General features: G+C 38.0%; 1 protein-coding gene across 1 annotated transcript in view; it reads right to left on the bottom strand.

Annotated features, from left to right (window-relative positions):
- The window catches only part of fam131bb (family with sequence similarity 131 member Bb), a 34,628-nt gene extending 13,724 nt beyond the window's left edge, over window positions 1-20,904 (bottom strand). Inside the window, exon 1 of the mRNA XM_066683506.1 lies at window positions 20,762-20,904. Within this exon, the coding sequence (XP_066539603.1) occupies window positions 20,762-20,789 (28 nt within the window). The 5' untranslated portion in view covers window positions 20,790-20,904. The remainder of the gene's footprint in view (window positions 1-20,761) is intronic.
- Between the last annotated feature and the right edge of the window lie 455 nt (window positions 20,905-21,359).

Genomic DNA, 21,359 nt, shown 5'->3' with positions numbered 1-21,359 from the left:
GTATATAATGACAGTGCTGACAGTGTAATTGAATCAGGTCCCAACACCTTTCACCTAACCGTTCCCCCTGCTGTGCTTTCATTATTAACTCAGCTAGCCCTACATAAAAGATTCCAACATGGGAGAGAGGAAGAGTTAGAGCAAGGAAAATGAATACAAGTGATGGAGACAATTCTTTCTTAAGACTCAGCTAAAAGCAAAAAAAAAAAAAAAGAGAGAGAGCCAAAGACTCTATTATAAAAACAGCAAAGTGTGTATTTCTCTCTCTTGCTCTCTTTCTTTTTCTCTCTAGAGCCTACAAGCTCTTGCTTCCTGGATGAGAATGGATTACATGAGCTTTCACAGACCAGCCAGCTTCATGATTACCCTCATATAATAATTATGCAGCCAGTCACCATGTAAAAAAATAAATTGTACAGAAAAGGAGCTGTATGAAATGAGTCACCTGCATAAGAGTCTCTCCCTTGAACCGATTAGCAAATTCTACCTCTCTATTTATTTCCTTTATTCCCCACTACTCCTAATAGTTCAGTCCTAATTAAAGATGACTTAATTATGCAGGTCCCTCTGTTGATTAAGCTTAAACACATCCTTGGTCTCCAAGCGGCTTTTCCTTCTTTAATCAGTATTATTATTTTGGAGCAGTATGATTTAGACACCATGAGACCTGTTTGTGTCTGTGACCTTAAACTGTGTGTGTTCAGGTGAAATATTATGAGAGGATTAAGAGCTGGATCACTGTCTTGATTTGTTAATGTTAGTCTGTCGGTTAATAAAGCATCTAATTTATGTGTGTGTTCCAAATAGGTGGGTGGATCAACCCAATTACTTCAGTCCCACAGTTTTCATCCTGAGTGGAATCATAGATAAATAGATAGATAGATTTCTGCATAAACCTAAAATATCATCAGATTTTCCTTGAATATTTAAAAGGAGATAAAAAGAAACCAATAAAACAAATGAGAAAAACTTTGTTTTTATCATAAAAACATTTCTTTCATGAGGAGCTTTATGAAATATTAAATATCTGTGAGTGTCACAGTTGCATGAACCTCTAGGATTAGCAGTTAACTGGAAGGTGAATATAGAATTAGGTGTTTTCAGGCAGTGGGATGACAGTCAGATATGAGAGGGTGCCCTAATGTATTTAGAGAACTATCAAAGACTGATCCTTATAGCACATTCTTGTGGAAGTGAATTATGACACACATAAAAGAGATTTGTGATATATATAATGTAAAATTAAACCCTGAAGTAAAACGTTTTAAATATTTTTTGACATTTTAAAACATTTTAAAATACAGGCCGGACACATAGGATGTCTGGGAAAAGAGGATGTATTGACATAAACAATAGTGGTTTGCATGGCAGAGATACAAGTAGAAAACTATTATACTATTTAAACTACTTAAAAAGAACATCTGCCCTTCTTAAGTTTGCTAGAGATCATGGACGAAGCCAAGTACTACTGTAAACATATGTTTTGTAGATGGATGAGGTGAACAAACCCTCTCAGAGTTGAAGCAGTCTGGAGTACCTGCAAATATGTTTTATTGACAAGCATCAGTTAGAGGGGTGTTAAACCCCCAGGCACTGGAGGCACTGTGTCGTAGTGGAACTGAAGAGATGGAGCAACGTTCAGGTGTTTTAAGGTGAAATAGCTTTTGTGTTTCAGAACTCAATCCTTCCACATTCATATTTGAGCTGACACATGCCTTTGTGGCTTTCTGGCTCTGGGTCATATAATATACACTGAATTTTTTCAACATATTTGTCAAAGAAGTAAAATCTAAATTTGCACTGCAGCAAGGGGGGACAAACTACCATTCAACACCCTTATATATGTATAGCTGTCCACATGTCTTTGGTCATATTGCATATAAGTAACTTGCATAAATATAAAACCTGAATCCATTCTGCCCTGCATGCATTGAACCTACTAAAAATCCACTTTACTGAAGGAAGTACATTTATCAATGAGTACAATAACCTTTATTTTCCATCCACTTCATCAACAGGCTTCATCAGTTTTGGCCCTGTTGCAAACCATATCAACAAAAGCAGTAAAACGTGTTCAAAAAGTGTGAGCATTTCCTCTGCCTGTACATAGTGAGAAGAGGGTTAAACAGAGAAAGTGGAACAGAAAGGAGGGTGTTGTGATTAATTACGGTCTTCTCAACCAATTACACCATTCTTGTCATATATTTAAACAGCTGGGCTAAGCACAATGGCACATCTCAGAAATAGCACAGTTTGAGAGGCATCATATAGAGCACTTAAATAAATAGGGTAGTTAGCAGCACTATATAAGGAGTAGGAAGCTATTTGGGATATATAAATATAACTAAGGATGTAATCATTTTAACAGAGTATAAAAAACGTAAATGTGAAGTAGTGTATCATCAATATGCCTGTCAAGGGTCTCCCATTTATCATATTTCATGGAAACCAGTGTCAGTGATCAAAAATCTTTCTGATGCATTCAGGGTAAAGTAGGAGGAGGGGGCCGGGATTGGATACTTTCAGCACTAATGCTGAAATGGCCTAGTGTATTTTCTGTGGAGCATGTCTATTCTACGGGTTATGATATCTGGTACCCTCTAACTTCTGTTTGTTTGTTTTAAGAAGTGGATCATGGAGCCACCACTTTATTGTATGTAATTCAGTTTTTTTTATTGTTATGCCTCTAAAATGAATTTCTGTACAGCATCATGCTACACAGCTGGAGTAGTCAGTGCAGCCCATGCTATACTGGGCACCAATAATTGGTGCAGCTCAAAGGCACTGTACCATAGGATTAGAGGATTAGATCACTTTTTCTTAATGTAAATGAATAGTCCATTTATTTTCCAGAGCTAATAAGAGATCAAAGTCCCTAGAACACCAGTTCATCCCATACATGCGGCATGCATGCATACTGTAAAGTGAATGAACCTGTAAATCGGTGAAGAATGAATGAGTGCTTGTTGGTCAAACATGTATCAAAGTACAATTAATTTCTACCAGACAGTATTGCCTTTATGGCCATTCATTACCCTTTAACTCTGACCTTTTGACCTAGATACCTAGATTATTAATTGATACTTTTTACAGGATATAAGTCCTGCAGAGGTGTGAGAATGAAGCCAGGGGAAAGTGAGTGCCCTAGTTTGTAAATGCTTCATTTGGCCAATTAATAAAGAATTAATTATTTATGACTCTCTCTCTCTCTCTCTCTCTCTCTCTCTCTCACACACACACACACACACACACACACTTGTTCAATAGCTTGGCAGACTCTGTAACACAGAAAGAGAGCCAGTGAATGAGCTGCTATTAAGAAACATGGAAAGCCAAAGCTGTTCATCAATCCTTTGTGATGATATGCTTGAAGGATATGTTTTTGTTGTGTTTTTGTTGGGAATCTAATAGCTAACATGTAATGCCTCATTTATTCATCTGTGTAAATTGTGTTTGTAGAAGGAAACATGTAAATCTGCTGGCAAACATATACATTTTCTAATATAATTGTCACATTAGATTATCAGAGTATTAGTTTTTTTCTTTTCATGGTGGGTTGTGCACAACAGCTATAATGAGCATTAAAATAAACAAACTATTCTCACGTGCATCTCGCTTTCTTGTTGATAATGTTACATATAATGACAAACCAGCCCTACTGAATCCTGCACCTGAACTAAACCTTGAGCGCAAGCACAAGCAGGCAGTGGGAAAGCTCTCATAATTACACAAACAATGCTAGCTGTTCCCTTCCATTTTTCCTCATGTGAAAAACAGACTCCCTGCTGTCTGCTTCGAAGGTTCATGTATAGTTTGAACAGAGAAATGACACAAAGCAACCCCACAGCACAGAAAAGCAGGTGCTGAGCTTTGTTTATATGAAATGCTTGCAGAGCTATTACTGACCATCCCTTCCAGCAATGGCCAAGTCACACGGGTATTGTGAAGAGTTGATACAATGAGCTATCTTGCTTATATTTGGTCAATTTGCATATTTTGTTCTGTAAGTGGAAATTAAATAGTCTTCCCCAGAGAACACACTATATTTTTGTAAATGTAACAAACTGAGATTGTTAAACTCTGCAAGTTCATGTTCCTTTAGATAGTGTGCTAATCTATATCCACAAAACATGCCATTTGACAAGGGTTACTTGTTTCGCATATGACTTTAATTGTAAGTGCCTCTGAAGCGGCAGAATTGTTGCAGTCAGAAACCAGGAGTGGCCCAGATGTTTTTTGCTTATCCAAACATTATACAACATACAGTAAAATGTGGTCTAGAGCTGCACAGAACCTGCATGCACATCTGCAGTTTAGACTAACCTCAATGAATTATTTATAGATATGCAATTGCAGTAAAGCTCTAGTGCAACATTTCAAGTAAGAGCCCAAGGTGCAACATAACATGGAGCAGAATGTAACAGATTTAATGGAGATTTCCACAGAAATCACTGATATTTCAGAGTTTCATTGTGAAAACTGTTTATATAAAAGTTTCTTTTCATTTTATTATTGATGACTGAGCCATATTAATTTTGATAAATCTCATCTGTATAATTTTGACCCTTTTAATCACCCTTATGGACGATTAAAAAGGTGCTATTCCTGGAACATAGCACCACTTTAAAAGCTATAACAATATCATAGCCAGAGCCTTCTAAGCTAAAGTACAACTTCCACACTGCAAAGTTAGTCTTAACGCATGTATCATAAACTATTATTGCTGATTTTTATTATTATTTTATTTTATTTTATTGCCTTTTTTATACCAAAAGCCCAAACAGTGAATTACATACCTTAGCAACATACATAACATTATTTGCTGTTTTGGTTTAAACTAGTATGTTAAATTTCCCAGTGAAAATCAGTAGCTTTTTAAATAACACGAATAAAGTACTACAGTAAAAGTAGAAGGATACCTGATGCTGTACAGTGAGTAGGGCAGAGGTTTGCAGTTTGCTGTGTTTGTACAAGTGTAGCAACGCTCAAAAGAATGAATTGTTGAATAAAAAATAAATTATATATTTATATATATATATATATATATATATATATATTCAGCTGACTCTGATAAAAAAATTTTGTGAAAAGCCCATACAATATCATTATCTTATTGTACTGTTATTTGCCCCTGTATTTTGGTCAGAAAAGTTGGGAATGCTACTTTTTATATTTTACATATACAATTATACTGAATCATTTGAGTTTATATAAACTTATCTGACCCTCCTAATGGCTATAGCAAGTAGCCCATACTCTGTTACATATTAATTCCGCCTATTTGGTAAAATGTAACATTTATACCAAGGGAACATGTACTTAGATTACATTTTTACATACAGCTACAGCTCTGTACAAGTTGCTCTAATTCCAGACCACTCACGAAGCATAGCTCCATTCTTACATTAGGATCAAGTAAAACAATATGAAAGCAGAGAATCAGAGTGTGTGGTAACGTAGTGCACGCTCAGTGTCTCTTACCCAGTTTGACTCTCTAATGCATGAAACATGTAATTACAGAGTGAGCAAGCTGACATTTATCTAGGCACTCAGCAATGCTTCAGCCAAAATGGCTATGAAAGTGTGTGAGTCATCTTAACATGAAAATTCTGGAGTCTGATTTAATTATACTGCAATTTAAATGATCTGCCATTATTCAGACACTATCAGCAAGTATCTCTCCTTTTGCTGTTAACTAATAATCTAACCTAGATTACAGATGTACAAGGTAGTATTAAAAAAACTTTCTCAAAGAAAACTCCTTCAAAGGACCTTAAGATAAACAGTAAGCAGCTCATAAGCAGGTCCTTAAACGCAATTATCAAAAAACAACAACCTCAAGGAAATGTTAATCTATTATTTCAAATAATACATTTTACCTTCACAGTCTGAGACTAGTTTGAGGCAAATTTAAAAACATTAGCATCATGTACAGTTGGGAAAGTCATAAGGGAGGGGAGAAAAAACACATCTTCAGCTTCAGATTTGTGTAATGTTTGGTTAAATCCTGGAAAGAGAATATTTCCAAATTGACAATGAGCCATATCCCTGCTTGAAGAAATGTGTAATTTCTAAAAGCAATTGTGTTGAAGCATCAACGCCAGTGGAATTTTTTTTACTGGAAACTTACTTTCAAAACTAAGTGTTTGAATATGTTATTCCCTTTTTATAACCAAAAATCTGAATTCAAAATCAGCTCATTCTGACAAGTTTAAAAACCTTTGGTTATCTTATGTTTTCTAATCACAGGGCTATTGTTTTTCCTTTTTATTCCAGTGTAAAAAATTGTGCTATAATCAATATAGGCCTAGCCTTTCATATTTTAACTAAATATATGTTCACCATTGTTCATTATGTCCTCACTGACAGTCCATAACTGGGGCAATTTGTCTCCGGTGTGATTACTCCAACAGAAATCCTGGCTATGCATCATAAATAGTGAATTTAAGATGACTGCATCAGGCTAGATGAGCAGACTTCTTATGCTGCAAAACAGCACATAGAACCTTTCCCTTTTGATTGTGAATCCAAACATTCTAACGAATAAACAACACGCTGCAATATAGAATTCATTTTGACATTAATTACAAAGCATGTTGCTGCTCAACAAGTGAGGTAGGTTAGTGAAACACACTGCATATCACAGGGGCAGGCACACAAATAATTTGTTGAAGCTTTGAGAAAAGGGATTATGCAAAAATGGAGTTTGGTTTTCCTGTGGGCCTTCATGCGTTCTAGTGATAAATAGGTGAGAGTGGGGTGGAGAATAAACACCCATGTACTAAGCTGTGAAATCACTGAAAACACTGTTGAGAAAAGAAATGTGTGCATCAAGTGTGATTAAATGTGCTGGCCTCAACAATGGTAGATTTGTTCCTTACTGCAATTACCTTCCCAGAGCTCTCTTAGCTGGAGAAATTTTCAAAATGATCAAAATGTTGTGCGTTATGCATATCTGACATCATAAAACCAAAAGTCTTAGGCTGCACACTGGAACACAGGTCTTTGCTGAATTCTTCAGTACTGAGGAACAGAAATGGCTCACAGATTCGCCCGAATTGTATTGCAGAGGCTGCATATAGGGTTAACAACCGATCACGTGATCAGGCGTGTCGCGCTGTGCATCTGTGGATTGGTCACGGAGCCCCGCATCCTCCGCTCTGATTGGCTAGTAGTGTTCTGCAGCCTGTTAGATTGGAGACTACCTCATACTCTCAGTGCTCCGCCAAAAGATGGTCGGAAAACAGGTGGGAAATAAAATACGGTCCTCTCTCTTCCTCCCACGCCGCTCTACGATAAAGAAAAGCACCCGTGCGTTAGAGAGGAAACCGCAAAAAGAGAACCTTCTCCATGTGAAGACACAAAGCGAAACGGCAGAGAGAGAAAAGACCGCAGACCCCGTTTTTCCGCAGAACGGAATTCCCCTTGACCTCAAACACGGAGAGGAGTGAAAAGCACGCTAACCATAATACAGGGGAAAGGCTTGAGTAAGAGAAAACAACGAGACCGAAGATAAAAGAAAAGAGACACGGAGATAGTGAAGGAGAGACGGGGAGTAGGAGGGCTAAAAGAAAGATGGAATGAAGGAAAGAGTAATGTGATAGAGGAAGAGGGAATGAAAGAGTCAATCACTGAAAATACAGGACATGAAAAAGTAAGGAAACAGTGATGAAAGAGACAAAGATTAGACACGATTTTTTAGAAGGGTGTGAAAAAATAGCAAATGAAAAGGAGACGTGAGAAAGAGACATTAGGAAAACTGGTACATAAAAAGTGTGAGAACATTCTTTCATTCATTGTCCGTATCCAATTTAGGGTCACAGAGAGAATATGGGCCATTAAATATAATATGAATGACAAATGACTGTATTTTTTAGGAAATACAGAAGAGAGATGGAGTGAAAGTGAGACCTGTGAGGTAGCCACAGCGTAAGAGCAGGGGGCTCCAGATGGCTGTGACTTCTCCGTGAGGTTGAGGCAGGTTGGCGGTAGTCTGACTCTGATGGATATGGGTGAGTGGCCGTCTCTCAGTGAATATCTCGTCTCCCACCTCCAGCCTGTGTCCTACATGCGCCCTGCACGGGAGGGTCCAGCTCACATCATTACAGCTCATCAGTCACTCTGAGCAGCGCCGCTTCTGCAGCAAAACACCACTGCAGCACATTGAGCCCATGTCCAACCTTGTCCTCAAGCAATATGTAACACTGTCGCATTCCTTCACTTTGCTACACACTGCAATTAATCATGCCTCTGTATGATGAAAACCAAATCAGCGTTCTGTGTCCTACTTTAGCATTTGAACCACACATCTGAAATCTCATCTCTGTCCTCCACTTTGTAACTGTGTGTTACAAAGATACAGCAATAACACTGGGTAAGGGTTTTGCTTTTGGGGCCTGCCACTTGACCCCCCTGCACAAACACACATACACATAGACGTCACCTGTCTTTACGCTGAAGACATTGTCAGGGAACTGCTGCTACCCTACAGACATTGATCGATGTTTTAGTCAAGCCTTTTTACCAGGGCGTTGAGTGTTGATGCTGTCATCATTGGAGGGTGTGTGTGAGAGTGTGTGTGTGTGCTTGAGCACACTGTAATCAGATCAATAACTGGGAGTCTCTCAGTAATACAATATTGTACATACTCACCATAAAACATAATGGAAGACAGACTGATGGAGAGAAAAAAAAGAGCAGCCAGTAAAACCCAATGAAAATATTAAGTGCATTTTAGTCTTTGTTTTTTTTTCAGATACAAAAGTTAAATAAACGTGCTTTTTCTTGGTGTTTACTTTGTTTTGTTTTTTCTTTGAATCTATGCAAAAGAACTTAAGTTGTAAACTGAGGTTAAACAGTACGGAATCCCCACACATATGTTTTCATATTTTGTAACAAACAAGTGCAGACTGCCTTGCAGGTCTAAAATCATGACTACAACATCAAAGCCATTTACTGAAATCTGCATTTTGTATCTCTCAGTCAGGGAATAGCATGAAGTGATTCAGTTGCATTGTCATTAGTGTTAAAGGAGCAGGAAGTAGAATTTCCATTAATATTTTATGAAATATCAAAGCTCCAATCAGGATTAGCTGTACCAAAGCCACAGATTTAAAAGATCAAATCTGTGTTTACTAACAGAGAGCATAGCAATTTGATGTGTGGTGCTTTTTTAGAACATTGGTTATTATTCAGAAGCTTTTGTGGTTTTGCAGTACTAAATGTTAGTCTGCATGTTCCTGATGTTTTTCAGTGTGACTTTAGTGAAGTACTTAAGGCTGCTGGAGCTGCTGCTGTTTGCAGTGTTTGCAGTGACTGTCGATCTTGGAACCTATTGTGGCCCTGTGGCTCGGTGGTGCTCGCTGTGTACTCTTTGTTGTATTTGTTTGTTTTTTGTGTGTGTGATTTGCTTTGTGTCTTTTTTTGTTGCTTTGTATTTGTTTGTCTTTTGAGGTTTTTTTTGGTTCTGTGTTTTTGGCATTGATGTTGTTGGTACTTTAGGTTGCACCGGAGGTGGCACCAGTCCATTGTAGGGCTACACACACTCACAAATTTACTTATACCTATGGATATTTTGAGCAGCCAATCAACCTACCAATATTCATCATTCATTGTCTGTAACCGCTTATTGAATTCAGGGTCACGGTGGGTTGGGAGCCTACCCAGAATCACTGGGCACAAGGCGGGAACACACACTGGAGTGGGCGTCAGTCTCGCAGGGTGACACACTCACTCACTCACACACCTATGGACAATTTTGAGTCACCAATCCTGTGGGAGGAAACCAGAGCACCCATGCCACCATGTTGCCCTCCATATTTATCATTATATTAAAATATGTCACAACATGTTATGTGGCGGCACGGTGGTGCAGCAGGTAGTGTCGCAGTCACACAGCTCCAGGGACCTGGAGATTGTGGGTTTGATTCCCGCTCCGGGTGACTGTCTGTGAGGAGTTGGTGTGTTCTTCCCGTGTCCATGTGGGTTTCCTCCGGGTGCTCCGGTTTCCTCCCACAGTCCAAAAATACGTGTTTGTAGGTGGATTGGCGACTCCATGATTCCAGGTAGGCTCTGGACCCACCGTGACCCTGAACTGGATAGGTGGTTACAGATAATGAATGAATGAATGAATGAACAACATGTTATGCACATAAAGATATTTTTACAAAACACATCACATTTCACAATAAATATCAGTTCTCAGTAAAACATGACTAATTATGATCTCGTTTTAATGTAGTGTAGTTGGTTAATGTTCTTTAAGTTGTTTTTTCCACAATACACTTAGATGTATTAGGGATGCACGATATTTTGGCGGTGATGTATTATTTGCAGATACGTGGATACTTAATCACAACAATGAAAAAATATTGTCTTTAATCTAATTATTTTAGTCTAAAATTTCGAAATTCTGTCAGAAAGTTTGTTTCAGTAGGGCAGGTAAAACAGCTGTACACAAGAACTGTAAAAGTCAGGCTATTGCACAGAGATTAACAGGTGCAGTGAAACTGCAGCAAGGAAATACAGCAAGTCGACCACTTCATTACACACGGAATCTGGGAACAAATAAACCTTACTAATGTTTCAGAAAGCTGCTCTCACCAGGGACCAAGGGCGCATTCTCAGAGACTGAAGAAGACACACTCGCACAAAACAACACAGTCTGGAGGTCTTGCTGAGAGAGTTGGGCTCCCTGAAGAATAAAGCAGTCATGCACTGAGACTCACTTTGTTCCAGGAGAGCGACACGTACTGCAGCTCCACACTGCCATGACACTGTACTATAGCCCCAGCACACACATACGCACACACACACTGAAAGCCCAAGTGGGGAATACTCTGCTGCTTTTATTAATAAGCAAGCCTGTATGCGCTTATGTTCATGTGGGCATGAGATTCTGTGTAAGTTCCTTGTACTTACACTCACCAGCCATTTGGTACAGCTACCAAAGGCAGCCTTTATTTTTTTTATGCCAATGCAATCTTAAAATAAATAACAGAAAAAATATTCCAAGATTTGTAATTAATTATTATCAATGGATTTTTTTTTCATTGAAGCTTGGATTTAGATGTTATACAAATGTAGGGCCGATGCCAACTTGAATGCACACTGTCATTAATTGCAAGTGAAAATATTAACTTAATTTTTAATATTTTAAACATGTTTTTTGACTCATTGTTATGTGCATATTATAATGTTTAATGAAAAACATTGTGTTAAATGAGACAAGGAAGCACAAGAGAATAATTTTAATCAGTGGACTTTGGGACCGTTACAGACTGCAGGCCAGCTGTTGCTGTGCACGATCTGTCAGCCAGTCTCTGATATATTATGACGCACAAAAGTGTTGCTGGGTTTCTTAAACACCCATTAACTGGCCACTTTATTAGGGACACCCACACTGTGGGTGTGCATTTAGAAGCTGCTATGCTCATATTTATTTAAAGCCTGTGTTAGTAATCCACTTGCCCTTCTTCTGTGGTCAATTTGTGATCACAGAACCATTGAAACGTTACAAACAGTGAAACAATAGTATGTTAAAACCACATCAACACTGTTGTGTTTCATACACTTGTTCCAACAACACACGCCTGTGTTTGAATTACTTCTGTGCGAAGAAGGTCCATCACCAAGATAGCATGGGGTCAGTGGTGGTTCTATGATGGTCCCTTTTCATTTATTGGTGATGGGTGTGCAAGAATATATGGGTTATTAATTGTAAACCTAAAGATTATGGTTACACAACAACATTGGAATCATGTCAGTATGTCAATAGCAGAGGATTTAGGTGACACTGGGCTTCTGGGATAAAATGTGCAGATAAATAGATACAAATAAATATTACATTTCTCCATAATGCTGTTACAGACGGAGCTAATCCTAATTTCTATACATGCCTAAAATGTTTATGCATCAGTTTCTGCAGACAAGTACATGAACTATATCTGATATTACTATAGGCTCACAAATTTTTATATAGGAGCATTTCTAATAAAAAGTCTACCAGTATGGTACGTTAACTAATACTAGAAAGATGTGGTACAAAGTGGAGGTACAAATGCATGTAAACACTGTGTATATTAACATTTCTTTTTAAATATGAAATGGCATTACCTCAAATAATTGTTTTTGTATGCTGTTTTTTTTGTAATGCATATGAAAAACTAAATATAAACATCACTAGACATATATAAAAAGTATAGATCTAAAGAGGTGTTGTGCTAAAACATTCAGGTATTATCTTGAACACCTATTCATTAACATTTCTTTTGAAAAATCTTAATATTTATAGGGATTTTGGCCCCCTTTTTGTATTATGGCTCTGCTCGTCTAGAAAGGCTTTACATTAGATGTTGGAAAATTGCTGTGAAAATTTGCTTGAATTTGAGTGTACAGATTTTCTAACTCATCCCAGTCCAATTAGATCGATCTCCATCTTTTCAGAGAACACTGTCCTACTGTTCCACAGCCCAGTGCTGGGCATGGTGGTGGGGTGTGTGTGTGTGGGGGGGGGGTGTTGGCAAAGGACATGGCGAATGTGGCTGCCCCTGAGCATCTCATTCTATTGGCAGTGCTTTTCTGTGGAGATTATAGAAGCTGTGTGGACACAAACGAACACCTTCTTTCAGGGTGTATTCCAGTGTACCTAACAAACTGGCAACTCACAATATACATTCATGTATGAGAGTGTTTTTCTGTGTGTATGTATGTGTTTCTGAGTGTTGTTTTATTTGCTGAGTTAAGCAGGGGGAGGTAGCACAGTAGCAGGTGGATTGTAATGATGCTCTCACTGCATCTCCTGAGCCAAAGTAGGCAACACTGCACTGTATTTGAGGATTGCTGAATAAGCAGAAGCCACTTTACACTCATACCACAACTAAAGCTCATGAATCTCTTATCTTTAATCCTTCACTCTGAACACTGGAGTAGTGTATCCATGCACAATGTGTGACAGCCATCTGGCTTCATCACACCAACACTGCTACAGTGTTCTCTTCTGTTACTGAAACCTTTTATAAAAATGAACCAACAGCACTGTCAAAAACATTAGTTAAAAAACAATAGTTTATCAGCTTGCTCTTACACTGCAGATATAGAGTAATGTATTTTTCTGTAAGACATTTTTTCTCAAATGAGCAGCATGGAGCTGGAGCAGGTAGTGTCACTGACACCAGTGGTAGACAAAGTACACAAACCATGTATTTGAGTAAAAGTATAGATACTCAAGGTAAAATATTACTCCAGTGAATGTAGAAGTCCTTTTTGTAGATCTTCACTTGAGTAAAAGTACAAAACTATTTCCCTTCAAATTATGTCCAGGTCAGTGAAGCATCACAATCATTTTGAAGCTGTAATTTTAAGGTTAAAATATTACATAGCGTTCCCTTAAGCTCTTTGTTTAGTCTGCATAGTTGACCATGGTTTTGTTTTTCTGACGTTTCACCTGATACTTGTTTTTTTTTCTTTTTGCACTTGTTTATATTCATTCATGGAACTGAAGCTGTGTGACTGCGACCCTACCTGCTGCGCCACCATGCCGCCCCGCTTGTTTATATCTCTGTACTAATTTTTGGGTTTTGGAATATTTCTTCTAGTTTTGACCTCAATTTATATATTGTGTTTAATAAATCTCCAACTGACTCTCGCCCTTGGTGAGCGATTTGTGACATCTACAGGTCTGTATTTGAATTCATAGTAGTTACTGATGACTCAAATGTGGCCAAATACTAAAGAGTACAGGCCATTTTGTTAATTCATAACGCTTTTAAGAATTGAAAGTGATTACTTAGAGTCCCAAATTCACACAACAGATTATAACAACAAAGTCCGCTTTTGGTATTATTGGTTTTAGGTGGAGAAATATTTTCACTTGTTTTAGAGCTGCGACAGTGTTCATTAGTCTCCTAGCAACAGTGCCACGGAGAGCTGTGCGGAGCAGGGAGATTTGTTCAGACGTTACGTTACGGTTTTATTCACACATTAACCAAAAAGACTGACTGATTTTTATAATGTACTGGAGTAAAAAGTAAGATATTTGACTTTGAAATGTAGTGGAGTTAAAGTAAAAAGTCGCCTAAAATGTAAATAATTAATTAAAGTACAGATGCACAAAAAACTACTCCGTTAAATAAAGTACATTTACATTTACAGTTACTGTCCACCACTAACTGTCACACAGCTCCAGTGTTCTGGGATTGTGGGTTCTAACCCTGCTTAAGGTCACTGTCTGTGGGGATTTGTGTTCTCCCTGTGTCTGCATGGGTTTCCTCCCACAGTCCAAAAACACACATTGGTAGGTGGCTTGGCTATTCTTCCACAGTCCACAGGTGTGAGTGTGTAAGTGAATGTCTGAGTGTGTGAGTTGTATTCTTACTGTATTTTGTCACTAGTTACTTGCACCACTAGAACTTATTACAAATGTACATCCTTGACAGAAAACACATTTACACATATTCAAGTGCAAGGCTATTCTTTTTTGGCTGAAATCAACATACCTGGGAACCATTAATCATAGCATTTAATCTGTGTAATATATTCATGTTGCTTATTAATATGTTATATGTAAAAAAAACCTTTGTTTTTTGTAATTAGCAGGGGAAAAAAAGAAAACTTGCTTTTACTGTTTGCTGCATTTGAGAGATGTGAATATACTGCATACATAGTGTGTAGTGTTTTGATTGGTATCACTGTATAATGTATAGTTGTGTATTATCTTGTGTGATTTGATTTGATTTAGGTTTCAGCTTTAGATTGGGACACTGCACATTTGCAAATATATATATAAGCTTGCAACAGTAGAGCTTAATGGCTTTACTCTTCTAATTGTTTGTTTTTTTTTTGTTTGTTTGGATTTGTTTACACTTCTCTCAGGGCTGTATGTACCCAGGAGGATTAAAAAGGAAGTGTCAAGTTTCAGTTTACTAAATGTACAAATACAAGAAGTGTGTGAAGAGAAATATAGTTTTTGAAAGCAGATTTAAAACAAGCAAGCAGCCAGACCATATAAAAGTGTATTTGTTTAATGTGTGTGCTGCCTTTATGTCTCTGAGGCAGAAGCTCATTCCTAACTCAGCACTGATGCGTCTTATCATAAAGTCTGAGTCGTCTCACAAAGTGCTGAAGAGTGATGTGGCTTGAAATGGCTCGTTATGAGTACAGTGGGTAACTTCATTCAAATTTCAGAGGCAGCCATTTCACTGGTGAATGAAAGCTTTCTGTTTTCAAAGTGATTTTGTTGTTCCTTCAAGCACCTCTCCACTCGACACTTAGGGTCATATTTACAATAGTGTGCGCTGGCTCTAATTACAGATTCATTGGCTGACATCTGGGTCAGGACTGAGCATGTGCAGTACGCTGGAGTAAACACAAAATGCAGCGAGAAAACAACAGTTTATGTGCAGAGCGAAAACACTACTGAAACAGGAGGCATAGGTAAATATCCAATCCAAATGTTTTATTGACACCAGTGAAGCACGAGTGCTGAGAGAGCTACATATGGCCTTTGCCTCATCTGAGAAATGGGTAGCTGCAACTCAACCACAGACAATGAAACAATGGAAGCAAATGTAATATTTATGACCCTATTATTGCATAGATTCAAACAGGTGTTCTGATTGTTAGTCTATTTTGGAGCAAAGACCTCAAATCCTCAGAGCTGCCTTTCATTCATATTTTGTAATCACTTTTTCCATTTCAGGGTTGCGGTGGGTCCAGAACCTACCTGGTATATGTGGATATGTTTACTTTATTGTTTATATTTACTTTATTGTTTACATAATATTAATTAGCATTTCCTTTAGGCTTATATGGGTGTATTGGTATGCATTGTAAGCCTCTGCAAATTCTGACATTGCGACCTATGTTTTTAGTATGTGCTTTAATATAGCAGGCCATTTCTCGTGTGTGTGTGTGTGTGTTCCTGTGGGCATGCTTTCACTGCAATGATCAGTCTTCTCAGATCTCAGACTCTCAGAAAGCTGATCTGAAGTTCACAAATCAATATCTGACTCTAGAGCTGCTCAGAGCCAGGATAAACACCCAGCAGGCTGCAAGACTCTATACAATACTGCCAGAAAAATCTACTCTTCATCTTACCCGCCCTGCACTGTAAGACTGTCATGTAATACGACTCACCTATCCTTACTTTTCCATATGTGTACTACTCCAATAAATACTCAAGTAGTAGGAAATCTCCTGTTTCTCTCTGCTTTAGGCCTATAACAATGTTATCAAAATACTACTTCAGCAGTCTTATCTTACAGAAAGTGATTACTCATACACACAGGTTTAGCCTCTTAACACTAAGAAGTTCTTGTCTTGCTCTCATAACTACATTCGTTACATATCATCCCTCTTATATTAAAATATCAAATAGGCCTGTCATAATTATTACATATAACTGTACCAGCTGCTAGCACTAATTTCCTACATCTGTTAGCTATTACAATCACATGTTTATACCAAAACAAGCAATGTAGCAATGTAAACTGGGTACATTTGCAATGTATGTAAATAAAGTAAAGATACATGTTGGTTTAGTAGACACCAAGCTGTTTCTGATACAGCTGGCAACTACCAAATACCAATAGCTAGGATGCACACTGTTTACATGGCAATAAATATACTACTGTGAAATTCCAACTAATAATATATAAAGATTGCGAAAATCTAAAACAGTGTTTTACAGGTGGTAAACACCATCTGCCTTTTGTCTTTAAATGGGGTAATATAAAAGATATAAATTAAATTTTCTTGTTTATTTGTTAGTATATTTATATAAATGTATATTTTGTTTTTCTAAATTAAGTTCTCTTATCATTTTTAATGAGATATTATGCTTTGTTATGACACTGATTGTTCTTGTTTATGACTAAGAGTGAAGAATTTAACTATGGACACATATGGACCCTTGCAGGTTATTAAAAGACAGTGATCACTATCAGAAACAGTTCCTAGTGCTGGAAAAAGATTTGATCGTCTTAACCCTATAACAGTTCCTTGGTATATGAAAATAAAATAAGGAATGGTGAAGTTGAAGTGGCCTGTAGAAGGAAGTGTGATGACTGGGCAGTGAAAGTGACAGTGCCCAGCTTGGAGTTGGCCTGGGCTCTGTCCCATGGCGACCACTATCACCGTAGTGCTGAGAACTACAGAGTGAGTCACAGTGCAAATACAAGCAGACAGCACAAGTCTACGGTGTGAAGCTTTTCACGAAGTACATGACAACAAGCAAAGTGTCAACTGTGCAGTGACTGTATCGTGGACAATATGTTTACTGCTTTATACAAATACTGGAGTGTCCACAATCCACTCTTCACTTTATACCCATTATTCACTCCACACCCATCAAAATAAACCACTCAGACCTTAAGTGCAGCTGTTTGCTCATTATACTCTGTTTACAAGAATATACAAGGGTTCTGTCTACTGAATGAAAAATGTTAACATCTCCACTAAGGTTCTGTAGACATTAAAGTCCCTGGAGTCCTGATATACACAACATTTGCCATTATGTCTTGTATTACATGACTGCAAAATTATTTTCTCTTTTTTCATCAATGGTATTTGATACTACCAAAATGGGCTTGTAAATTAGCAGCGGCCTTGAAAGTGCCCACTATCATAAAGTTATTTTTACACAGTAAAATAACAATAAGCAGGTACAAAATTGAAAAATGTTACATTTTTGATAACATCTGCTTATTATTGTGTACATGCATTTCCTTTGTAGTATTTTCAAATGTTGTTGCATGAAAAATAAGACAAGCGTCAGTATGAATATACAGTGTCTCAGTATTTCCTTCACTAAAATGGAGAATCAGACACATCTGTCTTAGAAGTATTTTGTGTTTGTATTCCATTATCTTGCCACTTATCGATTCTGTTCAGTGGAGTCTATGTATACAGTAACCTGATCTAATACGTTACATGTAGCAGTGACCTTGTTGTTCCAGAGCCAAACTTTTGTGCTTTCACCTATGGAGTGTTTTGCTGCAAAGCAATAGGATGTTCTTATTTTATATACATTGCTTGATATTTGAGGCCACTATAAATGAAGCCCCCAAAACACCTAAACAAGATTATTTTTAGTATATCTGTTTATATTTTTACAATATGCACTTCTGTCTGTTAAGATTTTTCACTGAACTCTATGATTTAAGTCAGTGGTCTTCAAGTTGATCTGATTTATTAATTTATTATTATTATTTTTATTATTATTATTGTTGTTGTTATTATTATTATTATAATTATTATTTGATTTTATTTTCAGAGCACTATACCACATCCTTTACAACCTGCATTTTTCACACAGCAGCTTCATAGTGGAAATCCCACTATGACCCTAAAAGATTTTACCACAGCTACTCAAAATACATGTCTAGTTCCAGATGAAATGCTCAATATAATCACAGGTCACCAGCTATTTTAGCTTATTTCCAGTTTCTGCTCAACTCTGATTAGACTTAAATTAACTGCCATTGATCATTAGCGTCATCATGAGCACATTCCTTTAAAAATATAGCTGCTTGAAAGGTTTATTTTAAGCGACAACATAGCTAATGCCCTAAATAACCTTTGAGTGATTGGTCCTTTGAAGAACTGCTTTTGTAAATGAGGTGTGTAAAAAAACCTTTTGAAACTCAAAGGAACCTCTATATGATAAAATACAAGGTTTGGTCCTAATTGATTTATTTTAATTACTTATAATCTGTATGGAATATTGGTTAACAATCTTCCCCAACCCACAATTTATTCCAAAAGGGGAATTCTTTATCCTATACTATGTTTTAGATGTGCACTGATTAGCCGCAGAACCACAACAGGACAGATTTGCATTGACACTGACGTTGTGGTAGTGTGTTATTGTCTCTAGTGCTGGTATGAGTGGATCAGACACAGCAGGGCTGCTGGAGTTTTTAAAGCCCTCATTGTCTCTTCTTGACTGAGAATAGTCCACCAATGGAAAATGTCCAGCCAACACTGTCCTGTGAGTAGCTCCCAGTAATCACTGATGAAGGAATTGAAGATGACTACAGCAACAGACGAGTTACTTTTTCTGACTTTACATCTACAAGTTGGACCATCAAGGTAGGTGTGTATAGAGTGTACAATGAGTGGGCACAGTGTTTAACAGCTGCAGCAGCACTGCTGTGTCTGATCTATGCATACAAATACAACAAACACTCACCCACCACCACCACCACATCTGTGTCACTGCATCGCTGAGAATGATGCACCCCCCAAAACATACCTGCTCTCTGGTGGGGTTAACAAAGTATGCAGAACCCAGCAGATAGACTACAGTCTGTAATTTCAGAATTACAAATTGCTCATGTATGTTCAATGGAACCCATCACCTAAAAGATCTGGAGACCTGGATCACAGTTAGTTGTCGGAAGAGGCTGTTATTGGTTTACTCTTTCTTGTAACAATCATGTCACATTTCCATCCAGCTTGATGGAAGAAGACTTTTAACTTGAAAAAACAGATAAAATTGATAGCTTATCATTCTATAAATATAGATTCATTTATATCTGCCAATTTTTTACACATGATGTAATTCCTAAAATTAATGCCATTACCAAATTCAGTGCTCATGCTGTTCTTTTCACTTCCAAAAGCTTGTATCCTGCCCAGTTTCTTGCACTTTTTCTTTGTCCTACAATAACGTTTATGTGGTTTTGAAAAAACACAATCATAATCACTATGCCTTCAAACCTGATATATGTACATCAGCTCTGTATTGTTTGTAATGTGTCTCATTTTAAAAACAGTCTAGCCTGAAACTCTCTGGATAACTTCAGTGTAACTGGGACTCTATCCATCTCCTACTGTATGTTCAGTAGACAGACACGTGGTTATATGCCAATTGGCTGATATTGGTGACATCACAAATCAACAAATAAAAAAAACCCAGATTGTTTTGTGCTCTCGACTGCGTAGACTTGGTGGATAGCAGTATTGAAATTTGAACATATGATAACAATGTAGCGCTATAAATTACGGGACCCTGGTTCTTTACAGTTTTCTGCACAGGAGTAGCAGAGTCAGGATAGTCCCAGCCTACACATACACACACCTACACTGACTCCTTTCAGTAACTCCTGCTTGGATTCCCCCTCCCTTTATTCCACATTGTGCTCACCTCTCCCCCAACTGCAATGAAACCCAGCATGGCTTTCGTTTTCTTTCCTTCTTTCTTTCTCTCCATATTCTTTCTGTCATCACTATTTCTACTGTAAGCAAATATCCAGTGCAATTCTTCCTTCCTTCCTCACTATTTAAATTTTCTTTTTATTTTTCTGCAGATAAACAGCAGCTATAATACTGCATCTCTCACTCTCTCTCTCTCTCTCTCTCTCTCTCTCTCTACTACCCACCCCCACACACACTGTTCATGCAGTAGCATAAATCAGAGATGCAGGCTGAGATCCAGATATGGGGTCCTTCTCTAAACATCTGCACACACAAAACACATGTCCAGCTAAACCTTGCTCCCATGTGCCTTCTTCTTCTTTTTTTTCTTCTTCTTTTTCTTCTTTTTCTTCTTCTTCTTCTTCTTCTTCTTATTCCTTGCAGCCAAATTCATTTCACACATCCCAAATGTGAGGCAAATAACATTAGCCCAGTGCTGCTTCACACACCAGCAACCCCCTCCCCATCCAGCTAATTACACCACCTACACACACACACACACACACACACGGGTGCGCACGCACACACACACACACAGTATAAGAAAAGAAGAAGGGGGTCTTACTGAGTGTTCGCGAGCCGATACATCCCATGGTTTATTCACAAAGGCCTTGGATATGAACGAGGAAGTGCTTGCCTTTCACCAAACATTCTCTCCCTCTCTCTTCTCTTGCACTCTCTCTCTCTCTCTCTCTCTCTGTCTTTCTCTCCCCACTCTCGTGCTGCTCTCCCTCCCTCTCTTCCTCACTCCCTCCCCTGCTTCTTCTCTCTGTCTCTCTTCCCTGCTCTACTCTTCTCACAAAGCCTCTCTCTCTCTCTCTCTCTCTCTCTCTCTCTCTCCCTCCCTCCCTCCAGTTAAGTCAGACCACCGTAGGTTTGTCGTGTTTAAGCAGAAGGAGGATGTTTGGAACACATGTGCTGTAATGAGGATTCATGTGCATGAATCTATGGGGTATAACGGAGGTAATTAATGACAAGTCTTTAATATCACAGGGCACTGTATCGGTGGCACTGTTAATGCTGCTGTTGTTTTGCATATTTATTGTTTCCATTTCATGTTTTGCAACTGCTGTGCATGGCTGAGCTGAAATGCAGTGATTCTCTCTCTCTCTCTCTCTCCCAGTCTCTGTCTCCCTCTCTCGTTCCTCCATCACTTCACACGT

The sequence above is a fragment of the Hoplias malabaricus genome, chromosome 10 (genome assembly GCF_029633855.1).
Source record: "Hoplias malabaricus isolate fHopMal1 chromosome 10, fHopMal1.hap1, whole genome shotgun sequence".
In the NCBI taxonomy this organism is placed as follows: domain Eukaryota; kingdom Metazoa; phylum Chordata; class Actinopteri; order Characiformes; family Erythrinidae; genus Hoplias; species Hoplias malabaricus.
Note: the sequence above shows the minus strand (reverse complement) of the source record. Positions and strands in the feature narration are given on the sequence as shown.